This window comes from Sus scrofa, chromosome 1 (assembly GCF_000003025.6).
Source record: "Sus scrofa isolate TJ Tabasco breed Duroc chromosome 1, Sscrofa11.1, whole genome shotgun sequence".
Classification (NCBI taxonomy): domain Eukaryota; kingdom Metazoa; phylum Chordata; class Mammalia; order Artiodactyla; family Suidae; genus Sus; species Sus scrofa.
The window spans coordinates 248,162,969-248,182,294 of record NC_010443.5 but is presented as its reverse complement, the minus strand read 5'-3'; the positions used below and the strand labels follow the sequence as shown (position 1 = coordinate 248,182,294).

At 43.1% G+C, this 19,326-nt stretch overlaps 1 protein-coding gene across 15 annotated transcripts in view; it reads right to left on the bottom strand.

The window, feature by feature from the left end:
- ZNF462 (zinc finger protein 462) overlaps positions 503-19,326 on the bottom strand; it is a 152,657-nt gene continuing 133,833 nt past the window's right edge. For 11 of the 15 annotated variants that reach the window (XM_013993738.2, XM_021067157.1, XM_021067169.1 and 8 more), the window contains 3 exons: positions 8,574-8,706; positions 4,478-4,601; positions 503-3,365 (listed from right to left, as the gene is read on the bottom strand). In XM_013993738.2, coding sequence (XP_013849192.2) covers positions 3,158-3,365; positions 4,478-4,601; positions 8,574-8,706 — 465 coding nt within the window. In that variant the 3' untranslated portion in view covers positions 503-3,157. Of the gene's footprint in view, positions 3,366-4,043; positions 4,602-8,573; positions 8,707-19,326 lie in introns of all 15 variants that reach the window. The other 4 variants (XR_002337179.1, XR_002337181.1, XR_002337178.1 and 1 more) reach the window with 3 other exon arrangements.

The following is a 19,326-nucleotide window of genomic DNA, read 5'->3' as shown; positions in this document are numbered from 1 at the left end:
CAGCAGTGTTGATATTTCTCTTCTAGGTTTCATGACTATTAATTTTTTCTTTGATTTATAACAAGGTAGCTCAAAGAATACATGATGATAATTACTGATGCAGGATGCACAGTAAGATAGTTTGTAGCAGTGGTTGTGCCTTGTGACTTGCAGTTACTGTAAGTTAACTGTGCTCATGAATTTAGGGTCCCCAGACGATGTTTATTCACTGGCATTTCCTCCGTCTGAAGCTTCATACACTACTTTGATTCCCATTTTTGACAGAAAACATTCCCTCCATGAAATTCCCCCAGTTGGTGATAAATATCTGATGCAGAAATATTAACATTTTCAAATCCCAGCTCATACCTCACCTTAATGTTACCTTTGCTTTCCATTACGGTGCAGATTCAATGGCTTGAAATCGCTCTCCTGTGCATGCATTGAAAGACAAGGGTATGTATTTTCTATAGTTCATATCCGTAGTCATATCTATAAATGATTTACAACAGATGCACAGAGACACATGTGAAAAAATTCTTTATTAATTTCTCACATTTCATTACAAAATGTATGTTGCAAACAACTTGAATAACCTACTTGTGTGTTTTTTTTGTTGTTTTTTTAAACCCTTGGCTTCAAGAACTCAGGATCTCCCTATCTTTTATCAAGTACTGGGAAACACTGATTATTGGAGTCAATAGGTTATCATTTGCTATTTATTTTCTTCTCTCAAGCTCTGAAAAAAAAATGTCCTCTGTATAAATTAAACAAACAAAAAAAGATGTTGTAAATTCTATGTCATTACAGTCAACAGAATTATAATAATGCATCCAAAATGTGCGGCCACAAAATATCAGGTATATGTTTGAAAAAAGAAAAAAAAATGACATTCTAGCCTTGTTAAAAGGATAATGGTCCCATATTTTTATTAACAGGTTAGCAAAACAAAATCCAATGGATTACAATATTTACATGTTATTTGAAAAATAAAGTAGTGATAAAAGCATGTCACAATTATTTTCTTTTTTTTTTCTTTTTTCTTTCTTTCCTTTTTTTTTTTTTTTTTTTCTTCCTTTTTTGGTAACCATTACAAACACCCAATCCAGGTATGGAACTGTTTAGTACATTTGAAATGAGGCCAATCAAAAACAAATATGGACACAAAATGAATCTTTGTCTAGATAGTTCACACTTTCCCCATTTTCTGGTTTCCACATGATGGCCCCCATCCCTAAAAAAAAAAAATTTAAATTAAAACAAACGCCCAACAAATAAAAATTCTAAACAGCAAGAAAATAAAAGAAGAACATGCTTTTCAAGTAAGCACTTATTCCACAAATGCAATATCTTTCCATGGATTTTATTTGAAGCTGTGTGGGACACTGTCATCTCAGCAATTCCCCTTCCCTTTCGCCCCCCCCCCGCCCCCAACCCTTCCAAGTTAAAAGAAAAACAAAAAAACATGAAAACCAAAGGACACACACACACACACACACACACGCACGCGCGCACTCACTGCCCAGCACACATGCACACAGGCTTCTAAAACCTAGGCTTCAAGGAAAGTTCTACTTTTTGGAACGAAACCCTTTGTTCACAATCAGAACGTATTATAAATGTAGACTTAGATTTAGTCTAAGCTGCTCCCTCCTGAAAAAGCTAATATGGGGAAACAGAGCAGCTGGCAGCTAGATTTAAAAAAAAAAAAAAAAAAAAAAAAAGTAGTTCTCCAGGCTCCTTGTAGGATATAAGTATTTCTCGAACACTCTCACCAAAGGGATGGGATTTGAGCACATCCCCTTGTCCTGCAAAATAAATGAGAACCCTCCCCTCCCCCACCTCTGGAAAAAAAAAAAAAAAAAAAAAACCCACAAGGCAAACAAAAACAACACAGATTTTAAAAATCACACACAAAAGCCCAGCCCATCCTAACAGAAATTATTCATGTGAGACAGAGAATGTGTACATTTGACAGCAACAAAAGGGTGAAGAGGACTTCCTCGTCTGGCCCACAAGCTGCATAGCTGTGCCGAAAAGTTTGGTTCTTTAGTTAAATTAAAAAAAAAAAAAAAAAAGGTTAACGTCTTTGCTATTTCCGTGTTTAAAATAAAAACGTTCCTATTCACAAAAAACAAAATCTCCCTTGCCCCCAAATCAAAACAACAATAACAACACACACACAAAAATGTATATGAAAAACTGAATTGTGCTGTGTTTGTAACACTCAAATTGATAGAAAATAAACATGTGGCAAACAAAACTCCACAGTCACCTTAAAATTAGTTCACATGAAAACTATCAAATTCTAAATTATAGTTGAACACTAATAAACAGCTTACCTGGAATAAAGGATGACAATTCACAAACATTTATCTAATAATTAAAGTCTGTTTCTTTTTTTTGTTTTGTTTTTTACTAAAATAATTAAAAAAATCACAGTATTTTAAGAAATAAAACCCACGTGGGGATTTTAAGCACAATTTGTGTTCCTTTCTTTAAAACTCTTTTTTTTTTTTTTTTTTTTTCTCCATTCACCATCTTGCCCAGCAGTTCTCTCTACATTTAACCACAATGACGACAGGTAGTACTGACAAATGCAGAGAATTCCCTTGGTTAAGTTTGAGGTACTAGGAAACAGGTGACTGTTTTATGCAAAGCAGTTTTTTTCATTTTCTGTTTTTGTTTTTTTTTTGTTTTTTTGTTTTTTTCTGTTTGTTTTTTCCCAAAGCGGCTGCAGTTAGGTCTTGAAAAAGCTTAAGGTATTAAAACTAGAAAAACGCACCGAAAGTTGTGCGTCAAAAAGTTGTTCCCCTAAGAGAAGTCTTCTACTGTCACGGAGCTTGTTTCCACACACTGTCCAAGACCACCGTAGCGCACACGTGTGCAGGGGAGGTGCTTCCGTCTTCCACAACACAACGAAACTTCCAAGATGCAGATCCGGAAGGAAAGATGTAGTGATGGAAAAGGAGCCACATGTTCCAACCATTTAAATAACTTTAATTTACATACTCACTCACACAGGTACCAGTGCTTTGAAAATAGATTGTTCAGTCCTAAAAAGCAGCTTTGTTCTGTCTTCTCTTTTCTGTCCCCACCTTCACAGCCCAAGCTGGCCCTCCCACTTTTTTTTCAATCACGGTTCAAGTAAGGGGTGATGAAGAATTTCACCAAACACTTATTCTTTTTTGGCCTCTGCGTTCTCCAGGAGAGATCTGTCAGCAGCTACGACACAGATGGCTACTGTTTCGTTCTTTAAGGAAAAGTCTATCCCGATTGCTTCATCAGCTTCCTTTTCCTCTATAGAGGGCATCTTAATACTGTCCTCCATGCTATCTTTCAGGTGGATTTCTTCTCTGCTCACCTGCTTGGTGTCATTCAACGCCCTAGAAAAACAGTGATGGCAGAGACAGATGAGTATAGATACATACATATTTTTAAATTAAACAAAAACACTCCTATCCTTATTTTCCTGATCCTAAAGAGGCCTTGGGGGTCTCCCTTGAACAAATGTCACAGACCTATGACTAAATTGTGAGAGATTTATGCTTGCTACCTGTAAATGCTTAGGTCATATGTTTCTGGTATCTTATTAAAGAGCTGAACCTATAAAAATATGCATTAGCAATACTGTATTTGGACTACACCACGCTTCCTTTCCAGATTGACATCATTATTTTACATTCCTTCTTCTACTGGGAACAGGATAAGTCCTAAATGGTAACGGCAGGGATGATCTCATGCTCAAATTCATCAGAGGAACCTAGAAGCTTGGAGATGTGCTATATTTATTAGGACTAAAAGAGCAACTTGGGATTGAATGGCAGGTCCAAAAGTAAATCACAGAAACAAACAAAAAGCAAAAAACTGACAGTGGGACCCATGTTTGGGGAGGCTTATTTATAGCCTCTGAAGTTCAGATGCTTCTTGTCTCTGGGCATGTTCTGCTGAAAGAACCACCTCCTAGGCTCTCCCAGTGTCTGCGGGGCTCTAAATGCCTTGTCTAGGGGACAATTTTATATTCAAGGATTTTATAAGAGTTTGACAGGTATGCTCCCACCTACCTGGGAGGCAGGCAGAAGCGGGCTCTGTCCCCGAGGCAGAGCATTGAAGGCACCGAGAGGTGCGTGGGAAGGTTCAAGGCCACTCGGGGAATGAATCATCACAGAGGCAGGAACAGAAGCCAGATCTTTGGACTCCGGTCCACGCTCTATCAGAGAATGTCATGCTAATGAAAGCTGATGGGGCCCGGGCTGGAGAAAGCGCTAAACTTCTACACGAGGGCTTGATCGGGATCTGTCATTCGTAAAGATGATCTTTTCCTCCTTTGCCTTGTGTCTGGGTGGACCGTTTTACAAAACCAGCGGAAAGAGAGAAACCCAGTTCGTTACAACTGCCTCTCCTCCCATGCCCGGAAACGGGACACAGAGTGGGGGTCTACAGATTGTTGGGGAAACTGCCACCTTGCACGCTGGGCAAAGGCCTTCGAGGGACTTACATGCCGTGTCTCAGCACGTGCCTTTCCCACTCAGAGCCCTGGGAAAACGCCCGACCACAAAATTCACATGGAAAACGCTTCTCAGTGTTGATGGCCGCCCCACGGTCAGAAAATCTCATCAGATCTGCGAGGAGAGAGCAGAAGCGTTACCTGTGTGCTGGGGGAGTGGGCAGAAGCGGAGTCAGTATTCATTAGGAAAATCTCCCCTACCCACCCTCGAAAAGCCATTTGGTGACAGCAGTTTCCAGATTCCTTATTCTTTCTTCTACTGGCTTTTCACCAAAGAGTATTTTTTAAAACTCCCTTAAGAACTGTTCCTGGCTCCCGGACCCCAGGTGGCCCCATTTCTCCTCACCTCTCAGCTGCTTCCATCACAAATAATCTGGGTCTGTCTTGCCTGAAGAACCCCTTCTGTTCTTCCAACAGCATCTGAGCATTTTTTTTTTTCCTATCAAACCTCTCCCTTCTGTGATGCTCTGTATCAGTGCCTCACAGTTTAGCACCTATTCATTTTCTATTTGACACAAGTTTATCTCTGCTCACTAAAGAGAACACAGGCTACCGCAAGCACCGGACCAGGTTGCGTGTAGGAAGACCTCAGGGTTGCGACATGTTCCAGGTAAGGCTGAGGGCTCACGACGTGGGGTCGCCTGCCATGGATGGCATAATCAACGCCTCCCGGGGTGGCTGTGGGCACGGAAGGAGATCTGCCAGCAGCGAACCTAGCAGGAGTGAATCCCGGACACGGGGAGGGGGGAGGCCGGAATGTGAAAGCATGTCCTCAGCCGGCGAGGGGTCCTGGCCGGCTGCCCGGCATCCACGCCTCAGTTGGTGTATTCATGACTGCGGGGCTATGCAGGCGTTTCTGGACAGGTCTGTTGTCAACATCAAATATTGACTGTCGTTTTCTGTCCTTCACGGCCCTGGGCCCATGTGAGGGTGTCTGATAAATGAGGATTGGCTGGCTAATTGTTTACAGGCCACTCCTCCTGGCAGACACACAGACAGCGCTTCTATGGCCTTTGTGTTATCCTGAGTCCCAAGCCCATATGTCTTTCATTATCCCACAGAGGGCCAGACCTTCACGTGGCTAATAAACGGCAGGACCTAGACGGTTCTGCAGCCACGCTGCAAAGTGAGGGCTCTGCATGGGGAAACGTTGATCATCTCTGCATATCTGATCGCTCCGCGCCTGTACCCACGAGACGGGACAGGGAGACGTCTCCGGGTTGAAAGACTCCATCTAACACAAATCCTCAGGCTGACGCTCATGGGCTAGGTGTCTCTGTGCTGCCTTCAGCACAAAACGCGACGTGAATGGGGCCAGTTTGAACAAAAGATGAAACATTTTCTCACAAATTAAGAAGATCACCACACAAGCCATTAAAAATAATTGCACAGACTATCTTCCTTGATTCTTTTCATTGGAAATGAGACAGCACCATCTGCTCTGCGCATTAATTCCTTAGCAGGGATTATCTTGGGCAAGAAATCAACAGAATGCCTTCCTGACTCCTCCCAACTGCATAATGAGAGGGGGTGGGGAGGATTCGTCTGGGGTTAATTTTGATTTCTTCATGCCTGGTTTCTTCTCTTGCAAATTCCCTCTGAGCTGCCTTCTGAGGCAGGACCTGCCCTGTGGCCACAGTAGGCCCTCTCCCCAGTTCTCGTGTTGGGCAAGGATGGTGGGTAGCTCCAAGGACGCAAGGCCCCCGAATCGAGTGCCTGACGAGTGTCTGCAATGCCAACGAGAGCCCAGCTCCTGGCACGCTCCCTTGCTTACCCTTAGGAAACATGAAACCAGCCATCTATTCTTTCCAAGAGCTCCTGCTGTTTCACCCTCAAAGGAGGAGGCCAATCATTACCTGTCACACATCAAATGGCTCTCCATTAGCTCCAAGAGCTGTGCTAAAGCCACCTCCCGCTCTCTACTCCTGGAAGACAGAACGGCTGGCAAAAACACCCTGAGGCTATTGTGTGCCGTTCCTTCTTGTTGGCAAGAATACACCTCGATGGTGGAAAATGGATTCAAAGGCGATGAGACAAAGGAGGCTGTTCTTTCAAGGATCGGTGAGGGAGGACAAGAAGGTTCAGGCTTGTAATTGCATTAACATGACTAGAAGTTACTCATGTAAATCCCCCACCCTCTGAGAGAGGGATACAGGCTCCTTCACCCCAGGACTTTTTTTCTCCAGGTGGTTAAGGCTCATGAATGGGGATGCTACCTACACTTGCCAGGGAGAAGCAAGCAGACACCATGAGGTTCTCTCCAGGCAAACTGAGCTGGTCTGAGGCCACAGTGCAGTGCGAGGGGGTGGCCAAGCCAGGCAAGCAGGGAAAAGAGCCTGGCGCCCCCCACCTCTGACTGCCGGCTTTCTTCTAATTGTCTATGCTTTTATTTTGGAGGTGTCATGGGGAGGGGAGGACTAAAAGGTATTCTTGCTCCTGCAATGCTTATAACTTGTAAAATCATGTCTGCCCGGCTCTAGAGGTTAAATGGTCATGGTAGCGTGTTGAATAATTTCTTTCCCGCCGAGGGACGGTAGGGCACAGAGTACCAGGACGAAAAGGAGTCTGTGCACCCTCTGTCAAAAGCATCCCCTTCCAGAGAACTCTGGTAACAGGGCACGAATGTTCAAGAACTCATCACTAAGAGCATATCTGTGAAATGCTTTAAAAAAAAAAAAAAGAAAGAAAATAAAAAAAACATGCTTCTCAGACCACAGCCATTTTCCTTGTAAGAAATGGATTTCTGTTGCCCCTCTTATATAAAATAAAAGCTGTCACTTTACAAGGGCAACCAGTTTTGATGGTGTGGATGTTTTATTTATCCATCCACCACAGATGCACCTTGACTGCCGGTCCCTGCTCTCCTCTTGGCCAGGGGTTCAGGGGCCAAACTGGACCTCCACTTGGCAAAAAACAAACAAACAAACAAACAAAAAAACCCATCCTGGGCCTGGCACGTGATGATGCTGAATAATTGCAATTAATACCATTCTTCTCATCACTGGGATGATAGCTATCCTTTTATCTCTCATGGCTATTCATGTGCTTTTGATACATCTGCAATAACTAAGATATCCCAACATATATTCTTTTTTGCTTTTTTAGAGACACACCTGCAGCATATGCAAGTTCCCAGGCTAGGTAGGGGTAAAATTGGAGCTGCAGCACAGCCACAGCAATTCAGGATTTGAGCCATGTCTGCGACCTATATGACAGCTCACAGCAACGCCGGATCCTTAACCCACTGAGTGAGGCCAGGGATCAAACCCGCATCCTCATGGCTCCTAGTCAGGTTGGTTAACCGATGAGCTATGAAGGGAACTCCCCTAGTCTATATTCTTATGCGCAGAGGCTTAGATTTCCCACAATATTCTATGTTGAATGATGGAGCAAACCAACTCTAGATCATGTAAATGTATGTCCACAGCCAAATAGACTTTGAAAAACTTCACTCTGAATCTAATTATAAACTCACAGGAAGTTGGAAAAATAGAGCACAGAGCCTTTCCCAGTGTCCCCCTGATAAACACACCGTCAAATCAAAAGCCCTGGGTCTCTCTCTCTCTCTCCTGACAAAGCAAAAGTGGCAGCTTAAGGGTTAAGAGGAGGCCAGGCAGAGGGACACAAGGAGAGGGCTCAGGGCTCAAGCCCTTTGCAGCCTCCCCCACAACCCCAGCAGCGCACACCCCGGGAGCAGCAGCTTGAAATACGGGTTCGATTGGAAGCGCATTTACACTCAATAGCTTTCACAGCATCATCCATCTTGCTGTCTGTCTGTCCTTATTCTGAAGATTCCCCAGATACCAGTTATCCTGATTCAAAACAAATGATCACCATGTATCTTTTAACAAACGCAGAGCATATATAGTTAAAGAGAAAAACGTCGGTTTCCCTTGGAGTTTCTAGGGCTGGCGACAGCTTACTGAGACATGGCTCCTGACGTGTTGCTTAAGTCGCTCTGTTCTGCTACTTAACTAAGAAGGATCATTCCTTCTGTTCCTCCTCCAACAACCTTCTGCCTCCCTTCTGTCTCACCACGGACACGCTGGATGCCATCTGGGGCTCAGAGGGCAGGGAGGAGACTAACCTCTGTCATCAGCCTTGCTGCTCATTTCTTCTTCCTTGTCCTCATCATCACTGCTGGAGCTCTCCATCTTCTCCTTCATCTGTTCCAGCTGATCCAAGTTAACCCGTCCGACCAGCTCGAAGTTCCGGCTTACCTGAAAAAGACCCAAACCGACCATGGATCATGAACCACAACCGAATGGGGTTCTCGCTGAGGGGGAAGAGCTTTCTGACATCATTTTCCCACAGACCAGGGCCAATAACACCAGTGCCTAAGAGGTCCTGTTCTTCACGTGGACTCTCCCAGAGCTGCATCTGCCTTCTGCTCCCACGTTCATTTTTCACCTGTCAACAGGGGACCTTCCTTACCCAATTCAGTCAGAAAATTTGGCCAAGATTTTCAACAGTTAGCAGAAAATCAGAAGTATCATGAAGCACAGGTGTCCAATAAATATTTTTTGAGTTGAAATCAAGGGGGTCAACTACCCAAATCTGAAATACTTGTTGGAAGTAAAGAGGCTCTGAACGTAGCCTGAAAGTTAGCAGTGAGAGTCACAACCCTTTCCACCTCAAGCCTATCACCCTGGAGGACTGTGGGCTATCCCAGCTTCTTCTTTCTTTCATTCTTTTTTTTAGCCACATCTATGGCATGCAGAAGTTCCTGGGCCAGGGACTGAACCCACACCACAGCAGTGACCCCAGCCGCTACAGCAATGATGCCAGATCCTTAACCTGCTGTGCCATAGCGGGAACGCCAGGCCCAGGCATTGACAAAACCTAACTCTAGTTGAAGTGTAAGACAACAGTAGTGTTACTCTTTAGTGTTACAACTGTTTTTGAAGCTGGCCACAGACTATTCATCTCAGCTGGGGTTATCTGAGAAAAATCTGGATCACTGATCCCTAAAATCCTTTTGAAGTGTGAACTATGGCTGATTTTTGTTGATAGAAAATAAAGTTAGAGAAGTTCCCACCCATGGGGAAGTGGGTTAAGACGCTAACTGCAGTGGCTCGGGTGGTTATGGAGGTGCAGGTTTGATCCCTGGCCCAGCGCAGTGGGTTAAAGGATATGGCATTGCTGCAGCTATGGTGGAGGTCACAGCTGTGGCTCAAATTCAACCCTTGGCCCCGGGAACTTCCATATGTTCCCATAAAAAAAAAAATGTGGTTAGGATAATATGGGAATCCAAGCTTTCTTCAAAATACCATCCAAGATAAATGAAAATGCACCCTGAGAAAAGTCTGTAAAGGGTGTTCTGTTTGGGGTTCTCACATCAATAGTAGCACAAAATGTAACTTCTTCATTCATCGGTTTTCAGAACTGCTTCAGGTGCATCATCAGGAATTATGAGGAATGACTAGCCAACAAACTGACTCAAACCAATACAGTGATAGCTGCCATGCCTCCCCGTTGGGGGCCAAGGGAGGGGCCCACAGGGATGAAAGAGATCCAGCTCTGGCCTCCAGAGGCTCACAGTTGAGTGGAGGAGGGAAGACAGACTTCGCTAATTAGATTCCAAGGCAGACTTCCATAGCTGCTACAGCAGAGGAAGCCTATAACGAGGGCACAGGAAAGGATGGGGAGAATTTACAAGACACTTCCAAAATCTTCCCTGGGACCAGACTGGAACAAAGATTCGCCGAGCACCACCAATTCCATATGCCTGGCAGATGGCAACACCATCATCAACTGTGACAAATGGGAGAAAGAGACTCAATAGCAGGGCCAACAGACCATCCTGTGAAAAAGAATACGGTCCTGACGACATCCTGGTGGGTGTAGGTGGCCCTGAAAAGGAGGAAGAAAACGCAGAACAAAAGCTCCTTTAAAACAAGAGAAACAATCCATTGATCTGACTATACGAATGAAATTCGTAAGACCAGTTGATTTTGAAAACAACTCAGCACGAGGGTGGAAAAGACATCTTTGTCAGTCTCGGCACAAACCTGCAGGGAAGGAGTTCCTGTCATGGCTCAGAGGTAACAAACCTAACTAGTATCCATGAGGACGAAGGTTCGATCCTTGGTTCCACTCAGGGGATTAAGGATCTGGCCTTGCTGTGAGTGGTAGTGTAGGCTGGCAGCTGCAGCTCCGATTCAACCCTTTGTCTGGGAACTTCCATAGGCCACAGGTGTGGCCCTAAAAAGACAAAAATTAATTAATTAATAAACAAACAAACCCTCAGGGAAGGCAAATTCGTGATTTGCTCCTTGAAAAAATTTTCAAAAGGGAACAGACTTAGGTGAGGAGGAGGAAGTCAAGTTGGAATTTTTCTTTTTCCTCCCATGAGTTCACAGTAACAGCCTCCAAAGGACTTTTGCTTCAAGTACTTTCCTTTATCTCCATGCCTATAGACCTAGAGAGATTTTTATTCATTTATTTTTATGCCATAGGAGTAAGGAGGGGGGCATGCAGTCAGGCAGATGGAGGTCAAGTTCTGGGTTTACCATAAACCACGAGACTCTGGGCAAATTACTGAACATAAATGTTCAAAAGGGGGTTAGCCCAGTACCTGAAACACAATAGTTCACCAAACTGTAGTTTCTTTCCCCTTTCTGGCAATGTGGCCTTTTCCAATTTTGGCTCTTGGAAACGTGTATATGAGGCATCATAAATGCATATTTATGAAGTTATGTTTCTCCACAAAGCCTACATTTTAATCAAATAGCATTTATGACAAATATTTAAATAAAACTTTTCTGGGTTGCCCATTTTATTATTATTATTATTATTATTTTTAGGAAAAGGAGGCAACATTTCAACTGGTCTAATTTTGAAATATTCAAAGAAACAATATTTTGAAATGACTGGTACTTAAAAGGCAGCCTTTTTGGATTACTTTCTGCCCCCACCTTCCGTCAGGGCAACTGTAGGTATGTACAAGGGGCAGGGTGGGCTGGGCATTGCCAGGGAGCAAAAAGAATGAAACCAAGAAAGGCCAAAAGAAAATCCTTAAACGTCTTCTTTAATCCAGCAGTTTTCATTCATTCCCTTCATACATTCCTTCATTCATTCAGGATTCTTGGAGGGCCTGCTGTGTGCCAGGCCCTGTGCTTACCAAGGAACTCATGGTGACAGAAGGAGATCTGTCACCAAACCAAATGTTATTTTTTCTTTCCTCCTTCCTCTTTCTTTTCCTTTTACTGAAAAACTGTTAGCATTTTGGATTCTGCACAATTTTAAGAGCACATGACATTTTCACAGTATAACGTTCACCCGGGGCTCACCGAGGATTTATTTGTCCTAAAGATTTCTAAAATCTTTGTTTAAAAATAAAAATGAAAATTTCTGCTATGTAATTAGAAGATTTTAAAATAAAAACTCTTTATAGGGTTGCAGTTCTTACTATACTTTAAATCCCCAAATCAGCAACCCCTGGATTAAGCCTCATATAAAAGGAAGACTCCTTGCTGCATTTTTGAGCCACCATCTCTTCCCTAGATTCTTGCAAAGCCCCCTCCCTCTCTCCTTGCTGGTTTCCCAGTGTCCATTCTCACCACCTCTTGTATCTATGCTCTAGTACGGTCTCAGCAATTTAAATATAAAATTAAATCTGCTTATGTCAGTCTCTGCTTGCCCATAGGATGAAATCCCAATTTCTTTCTTTCTTTCTTCTTTTTAGGGCTGCACCCGAGGCATATGGAAGTTTCCAGGCTAGGACGAATTTGAGCTACGGCTGCCAGCCTATGCCACAGCCACAGCAATACGGGATCCCAGCCACATCTGTGAACCACAGCATAGCTCATGGCAACGCCAGATCCCTGACCCACTGAGCGAGGCCAAGGATTGAACCTGCATCCTCATGGTTACTAGTTGGATTTGTTTCCGCTGTGTCACAACAGGAACGCCCTCTTTATTATTACTGTTTTTCTTTCCATACGCATGGCATATGGAAGTTCCCAGGCAAGAGAATGGATCGGAGCTGCAGCTGCTGGCCTCTGCCACAGCCACGCAGCATCTGATCTACCATCTGCGACCTACGCCACAGCTCATGGCAATAGCAGGTCCTTAACCCACTGAACAAGGCCAGGGATCAAACCCACATCCTCATAGATACTAGTTGGGCTCTTAACCTACTGAGCCACAATGGGAACTCCTGGAGTCCCTATTTCTGATGGGTTTCCACGTCCAACTGTCATCCTGTCAGGATCCACCCCCTCCCTTAGACTGACTCCTCTTTGTTCCCACCACTCTGAACTTGAGGTTCCTGGAACAGGCCAAGGTCTTGACTTTGTGCCTCTCTCTGCACATGCTATGTCCTCTGTCTGAAATTCTCTCAAGCTGCTGCCCTCCTGCGGTACCTCCTTAGCTTCCAGCCTTGCTTAACATCACTGCATCCGTGGCACCAACCACCCCTCAGCAACTCCTTGGTTAAATGTCCTTGCTCTAGGCTTCCGCAGCAGCCTCCCCTCCCCTTTTTATAACTCAGTGACTGCACAGCACAGGAACTATAGTCAATATCTTGTAATAACCTACAAGAGAAAAGACTCTGAAAAAGAAGAGATGTATGATAGGTATCACCGAATCACTCTGCTGTACTCCTGAAAGTAACACAACATTATAAATCAACTATATTTCAATTTACAAAAAAATGCAGTAATGAACTGTTTCTGCCCGGCCTTCACTGCAAACCCACAAACTCCATGAGGACAGACGCCCTGCAGCTTCATTCACAACCAGATCTGCACTGGCCAGCGCAGGATCTAGATGAGAGCAGGCACGGTTCTCACCTCCTGGCTGCTAGGTATTTGCATTTTCAGTTATTTTTCTTTCTTGTAAATATTTAGGAAAATCGAAAAAAAAAAAACAAAACAAAAAAAAAAACCTCATTTAAAATCCAAGCACCTGGCGTTCCTGCTGTGGCGCAGTGGGTTAAGAATCCAACTGCAGTGGCTTGGGTCACTGCAGAGGTGCAGGTTCAATCCCTAGCCTGGTACAATGGGTTAAAGGATCTGGTGTTGCCACAGCTACAGCTCGGATTCAATCCCTGGCCCAGGGGTTCCATGGGTGCAGCCATGTAAATACATACATACATACATACGTAAAGTCCAACCACCTATATACGTAATACCTGTGAACAAGTTGTACTTCCGTATTCTTGTTCTCCATTCACAGATGATTTACAGGGCTGCTTTTGTATGCCTGGTATGGTATAAATATAATCTCTGTATACATCTATTTTAATACTTCGTCAAGTGCACATATTATAGTTTACTTGACTCTTCTCATGTGCGTTTACCTTTGGTTATCCAGATTTTCACTATTCAAAATGTAGTCATAAGCCTTACTGTACATAAACCTTTCTTTCATGTTTAGTTTTAATTTTACAGGCTAAATTCTCAGATGTGAAATTACAAGGTCAAAGTAAAAAGTTACACAGACTTTGGATTAAAAGTTCCAACATATTTCTGAGTTGGTACTGAAATGACATACCAGTACTGATCATTACTTTCTGGACCTAGAATCTAGCAGGTATCTGACTAATTTCTTCATGGGACATAGGACACATGGAGGGACGATCACTTTTTTCTTTGGAGATGAGATGCAGTTTATCACCCTGTTTCCCCAAAGGCCCACGACAGAGGGAGAAAGAGGAAGGCTGAGTCTGAGTTCTAGGACCTGGCTCCTCGGAGCCTTTCGAAAGCAACAGAAGCTCTCCTTGGCTAGGGGTCCAACTGGAGCTACAACTGCTGGCCTCTGCCACAGCCACAGCCACATCAGATCCAAGCTGAGTCTGCAACCTACACCACAGCTCACGGCAAGCCATATCCTTAACACACTGTGCGAGGCCAGGGATCGAACCGGCAAACTCATGATTCCTAGTCGGTTTCGTTTCCACTGTGCCACAATAGGAACTCCACGCTATTCTTGTTTTTAAAGGGTAGGTTTTTCAAATACATAATCATTCAGAATGTAAAACACTACGCAGACCTTTATACCCCATGAAGGTTACTTGTAAAAGCCCACAAGTCCCCTGTGGAGGCCACTAACTGAGAGTCGTGGTCAAGTCTGCTGTCCATTAGGAATGTGAGATGAAGCGCCAACAACCAGCAAATCTTTACCCCTTAACACTGAAGTGGGGACATGGCAAACCCTTCCACACGCAAGCTTAACATTCAAGCTTTACCACTATGTTTGTCTTTTTGTTTGTTGCTTTGTAACAATTCAGCAAAATGGTTTCGATCTGTCCCTAGCATAGGAAAGAATTTCCATACTCGAGTCTTATTCTAAGGGGAGAAGTGTTATGTGATTTACAAATATGACCAAGCTGCCCTCTTCTAGGGGCAGCAAGCCCAGTCTTACAGGAAAGACTGATTATTGCTTGTTAAGGAAAGAATGAAATTGATAACTTGCTTGTTAAGAAAAGAATGAAATTGGACACCCTCGTCTTCAGATTACTTAGCAAGACATTGCTGGGGCCAGGGGTGCGGTGGGGCGGTGGGGGGGGGCTGTGATGAAGAAAAATCCACTTAATGTTTCCAGAGTCCCCCTCCTACGGACTTAACACATGTACCTTCAAAAAGAGACACCCGTCAGGATGTTCACATCACCTAATAGTGCATGTTCCTGTTAAAAAGAAAGGCCAAGTGAACTTCTTATTTCTAGAAGTGACAGCAGAGAACACGGAAAAACTGCCTCTTACATCAGAAATGCCCATCTCAGTCACAAAATGAGAATGTGAAGTGCTGCAAAGATTTTAAAGGACTTAGGGCCCAGGCTGGCAAACCTTCCCTGTGAAGGGCCAGGTATGTGAGTGTTTGAGGCTCTCTGGACCATAGAGTTTGTCACAGCTACTCAGTTATTGCGAAAACTGCTGCAGACAATACAGAAATGGGTGAGAGTCACTGTGTTCCAAAACCACTGTATTTATGGACACTGAAATGTGAATTTCATATCATTTCACGTCATGAAATATTTCTCTTTTTTTTTTTTTTTTTTCAGGGCTGCACCCACGGCATATGGAGGTTCCCAGGCTAGGGGTTGAATTGGAGCTGTAGCTGCTGGCCTATGCCACAGCCAGAGCAACGCCAGATCCTTAACCCACTGAGCAAGGCCAGGTATCGAACCCGCATCCTCATGGATACTAGTTGGGTTCATTAACCACTGAACCTCGACAGGAACTCTGAAATATTACTCTTCAGACTTTTTTTTTCAACCATTTAAAAATGTCAAAACCATTTTTAGCTAACGGGCCATATAAAACTAGGCAATGGGGAGTTCCTGCTGTGGCTCAGTGGTAATGAACTCAACTAGGATCCATGAAGATGCCGCTTCAATCCCTGGCCTCGCTCAGTGAGTTAAGGAACCGGCGTTGCTGTGAGCTGCGGTGTAGGCCAGCAGCTACATCTCCAATTTGACCCCTATCCTGGGAACTTGCATAAGCCTTGGATGTGGCCCTAAAAATAAATTAATTAATTAAATAATAAAAAAAATAAAACTAGGTAATGGGCCAGAGTCGGTCCACAAGCCAATGTTTGCCAACCCCTGACTCACGATATTACGTGGTTTGCCCAGCAAATCTCTTTGCCTGTTTCTGAAAAGCTGGAATGGAACTGAGGGAAAGGAATTAGTGGGAGACTACAAAGGATTTTAATCTCTATGGTTTCTTCTAGTAAAATGGTTAAAGACACAAGTGAAAGTCTTGAATTCTCAAATAAGAGCGTTTCAATCAGAACTCTTGTAAAAGTGTCTAGAAAAGCTATTCATATATTCAGTGTATTAAGGTTTTATGGAAGATGAGCTGTGACACCATACTTGCTATGCACTAGGCACCCTCCTATTTTATAGATACCTTTATCCAGCACTTATGCTGGGTTGTGATTCTTTGTTTAAGCTTCTCTCTCGCTTGCTCGCTTATAAACTTTTCCAGGGTAGTAACCATTTCTTACTTAGCTTAACAGACTCAGTGCAGAATGTAAGATCCATTGCCTAGTTGACACACAATACATGCTACTTGAATTTGCCAGTAACATAAAAACCCATGGGAGATCATGAAGTATAAAGAACTTCATTACACGGCATGCCATGGTAAAAATTTGCTTACTAGGAAGAGAATAAAATTGGACGTTTTCCTAAAAGATTTTGTTTCAATGTTTGCCATGTATCCCTTATGACCATTCTGCAAGATATGTGTTCTCTTCCATATTTGTAGATGAGGAAAACAGAGCACAAAACAAAAAAAGTGATAAAGCCAGGATTAGAACTCACATCTTCAGATGACAGAGCTCTGGCTTTTCCCACTAGAATGCAAATCATCTGTTGAAATGCAAAACTGCTTACAAAACATGTTAAAATTATCCACAGAATACTGGCTGAACACAAGAAGGAAGAACGTTTTGTGACAATAATGTTCGTTCAAAATTGGATGGAGGAGTTCCCTTTGTGGCTCAGCAGTAACAAATCCCGGTTAGTATCTATGAGGATGTGGGTTCAATCCCTGGCCTCGCTCAGTGGGTTAAGGATCCAGTATTTCTGTGAGCTGCAGGATAGGTTGCACATGCAGCTTGGATCCTGCATTGCTGCGGCTTTGGTGTAGGCTGGCAGCTGTAGCTCCCAATTAGACCCCTAGCCTGGGAACTTCTATATGCTTCGAGTGAGGCCCTAAGATGCAAAAAAGAAAACTGGGATAAAGCAGTAGAATTTTTTCTTCAAAATCACACCCTTTCTAGGGAAAGCGAGCATAAAGGATGGTTAGGGACTAGAAGGGTGTGGGGCACAGAAGTCAAGGAGAGTTATCTGTTTTCTTTCGCAATCACTGAGTTAGAGCGGAAATCATGCTTCTGCCAGGCCTGACTTAGCAAAGCCCAGACAAAATCAATCATTCTGAGAACCTCACCATCTCTCCAGTCACAAGTACGCAAGAAAGCCAAGTGAAAGGCCTCATTAAAGTCAAAGAACTTTGTTATCAGCCAGCTGAGCGGTTGCCAATCTCCTGAACTCAAAACCCAGAGGCGAAGATTCTGATGCTGCCACCGCCGCATTTTGCCTATTTGAACAAAGACGAGACTTAAAAATATCCTATTCAAAAAACTGATTTCATGTATTGACTTATTTAGCTAATGAAGCCTTTAGCGTAGGCAGGGCACTGTGGCTGGATCTGGGAAGAAAAGAGAGGTAAACAATGAGGTTTCCGTTCTGAGAACATTGCATTCAACAGCGAGTCAGAACCTTCTTAAGCGTCGGGTGCAAGCTGAGGCAACACGAAACGTGTGTCTTAATAGAAGAAGCAGGAAAGATCTGTGGACGCTTGGAAGCAGGGGCCATTCATTTTGGCTAGAGACTTCGGTGGATGGTTTAGAAGGTTATAGGCAAAGAATGTCTTCAAATGTCTACTTAGGAAATACTATCTAAGATTCTGCCAGGCACATTCCCTCTGAAAAATGACCACACCTCTTGTTCTGAGTTCTTTATCTTCCAAAACACATGAAAGAAGCAGGTCGATGGCTGACAAACCAAGAAGCTGCTAACATGAGGGAAAGCAGAGATGAAATGACAATCTTGTGGAAAAACCTTCAGCTTGCAGGAATCCACAGAGTTGATAAAGCCAGCGCTGCTAGGACTTCGTTCAGAAATTAAACTTGGTCCAAAAAAACATGGCCAAAGGTACACTTTATGCTTTGGAGTTAAGGAAGGTTCTTCTTTTGTTTTATTTCTTTTCATTTCCTTTGCTGGAAACAAATATTCTATGACTTTTTGTTTTTTGGTTTTTTTTTTTTTTTTGCTCACTGCAGATTTCCCAAGTCCAGAAAGTGGAAAAATTTTATTGGATTAAGTAAAATGTTTGGCGATCCCTTCTGAGCTGACTGTTCTTGCTGCTTCCCTTAAACTGACAAAAAGTAAGAGATACGAGTTCCTTAGAGTTCAGCCCCCTGAGGCTCCATTTGTATAAAAAATTAAAAACATTCCAAAGTAAATTCAATTAGCAAATGTGCATTGCCTGAATAGACTATCCCTCTAAATTTAATATAGCGAACATGACAATTTTACGAGCAAACTGAGTTAGAGATAATATATTTTTATGTTCCTTAAACTAGCAAAGAGACTTTAGAACCATAAAGAACACTAACAAGGTATTGCATATACTTAAACTTTCTTCAAAGAAAAATATATGTGTGTGTTTTTCAAATGTGAGAGGTGTTAAGGACTGGTTTTTGCCATGACTTCAAGGTTCCTAGAAATGTTAAGTCTTCATCTTACACCAGCATTGCTAATAAATGGCACTACTGACATGACTTCATTGTGTGTGTGAGTGTGTGTGTGAAAGAGAGAAAAAGGGAGGGATTGAAGAAAAAGGGAGGGATTGAAAGAGTCTGCTTCTAGAAGAACTAGTAAGATTGGGAAAAAAAAAAAATAGGGAGTTGAAGGATGAAAAAGTGAAATAGTCTGTACTGTTTACTTTAGATTCCAAGAGGTTACAAGTGATTCCTTGTTCACTGGTGCAAAGATAAAGGTCTAGAAAGGCAAGATTCTCTGTCACCTAAAAAATGAAGGTGCTGATTGTCACTTCTTTTCTACTTCACCGTGGCTTCTGAGGGTAAACACAGGAGTGTAAATCCAAGGCACTTGAGAATTTAGCTTTTAAATGGAATGGTTTACTTGATTTCAAGGATCTGTCCTGCTGAACCCATATTCTGGCCAGTCCATGAAGGATACATCTGACATCTTTGGAGACATTCCTGAGGTTTACAAGCTTTACAGGCAGAATGTAGGAGTTCAGTTTTGAATGTCCAGTTCTGTTTAATGAAATCCTTTGACCAAAAACACATCCTACAGTG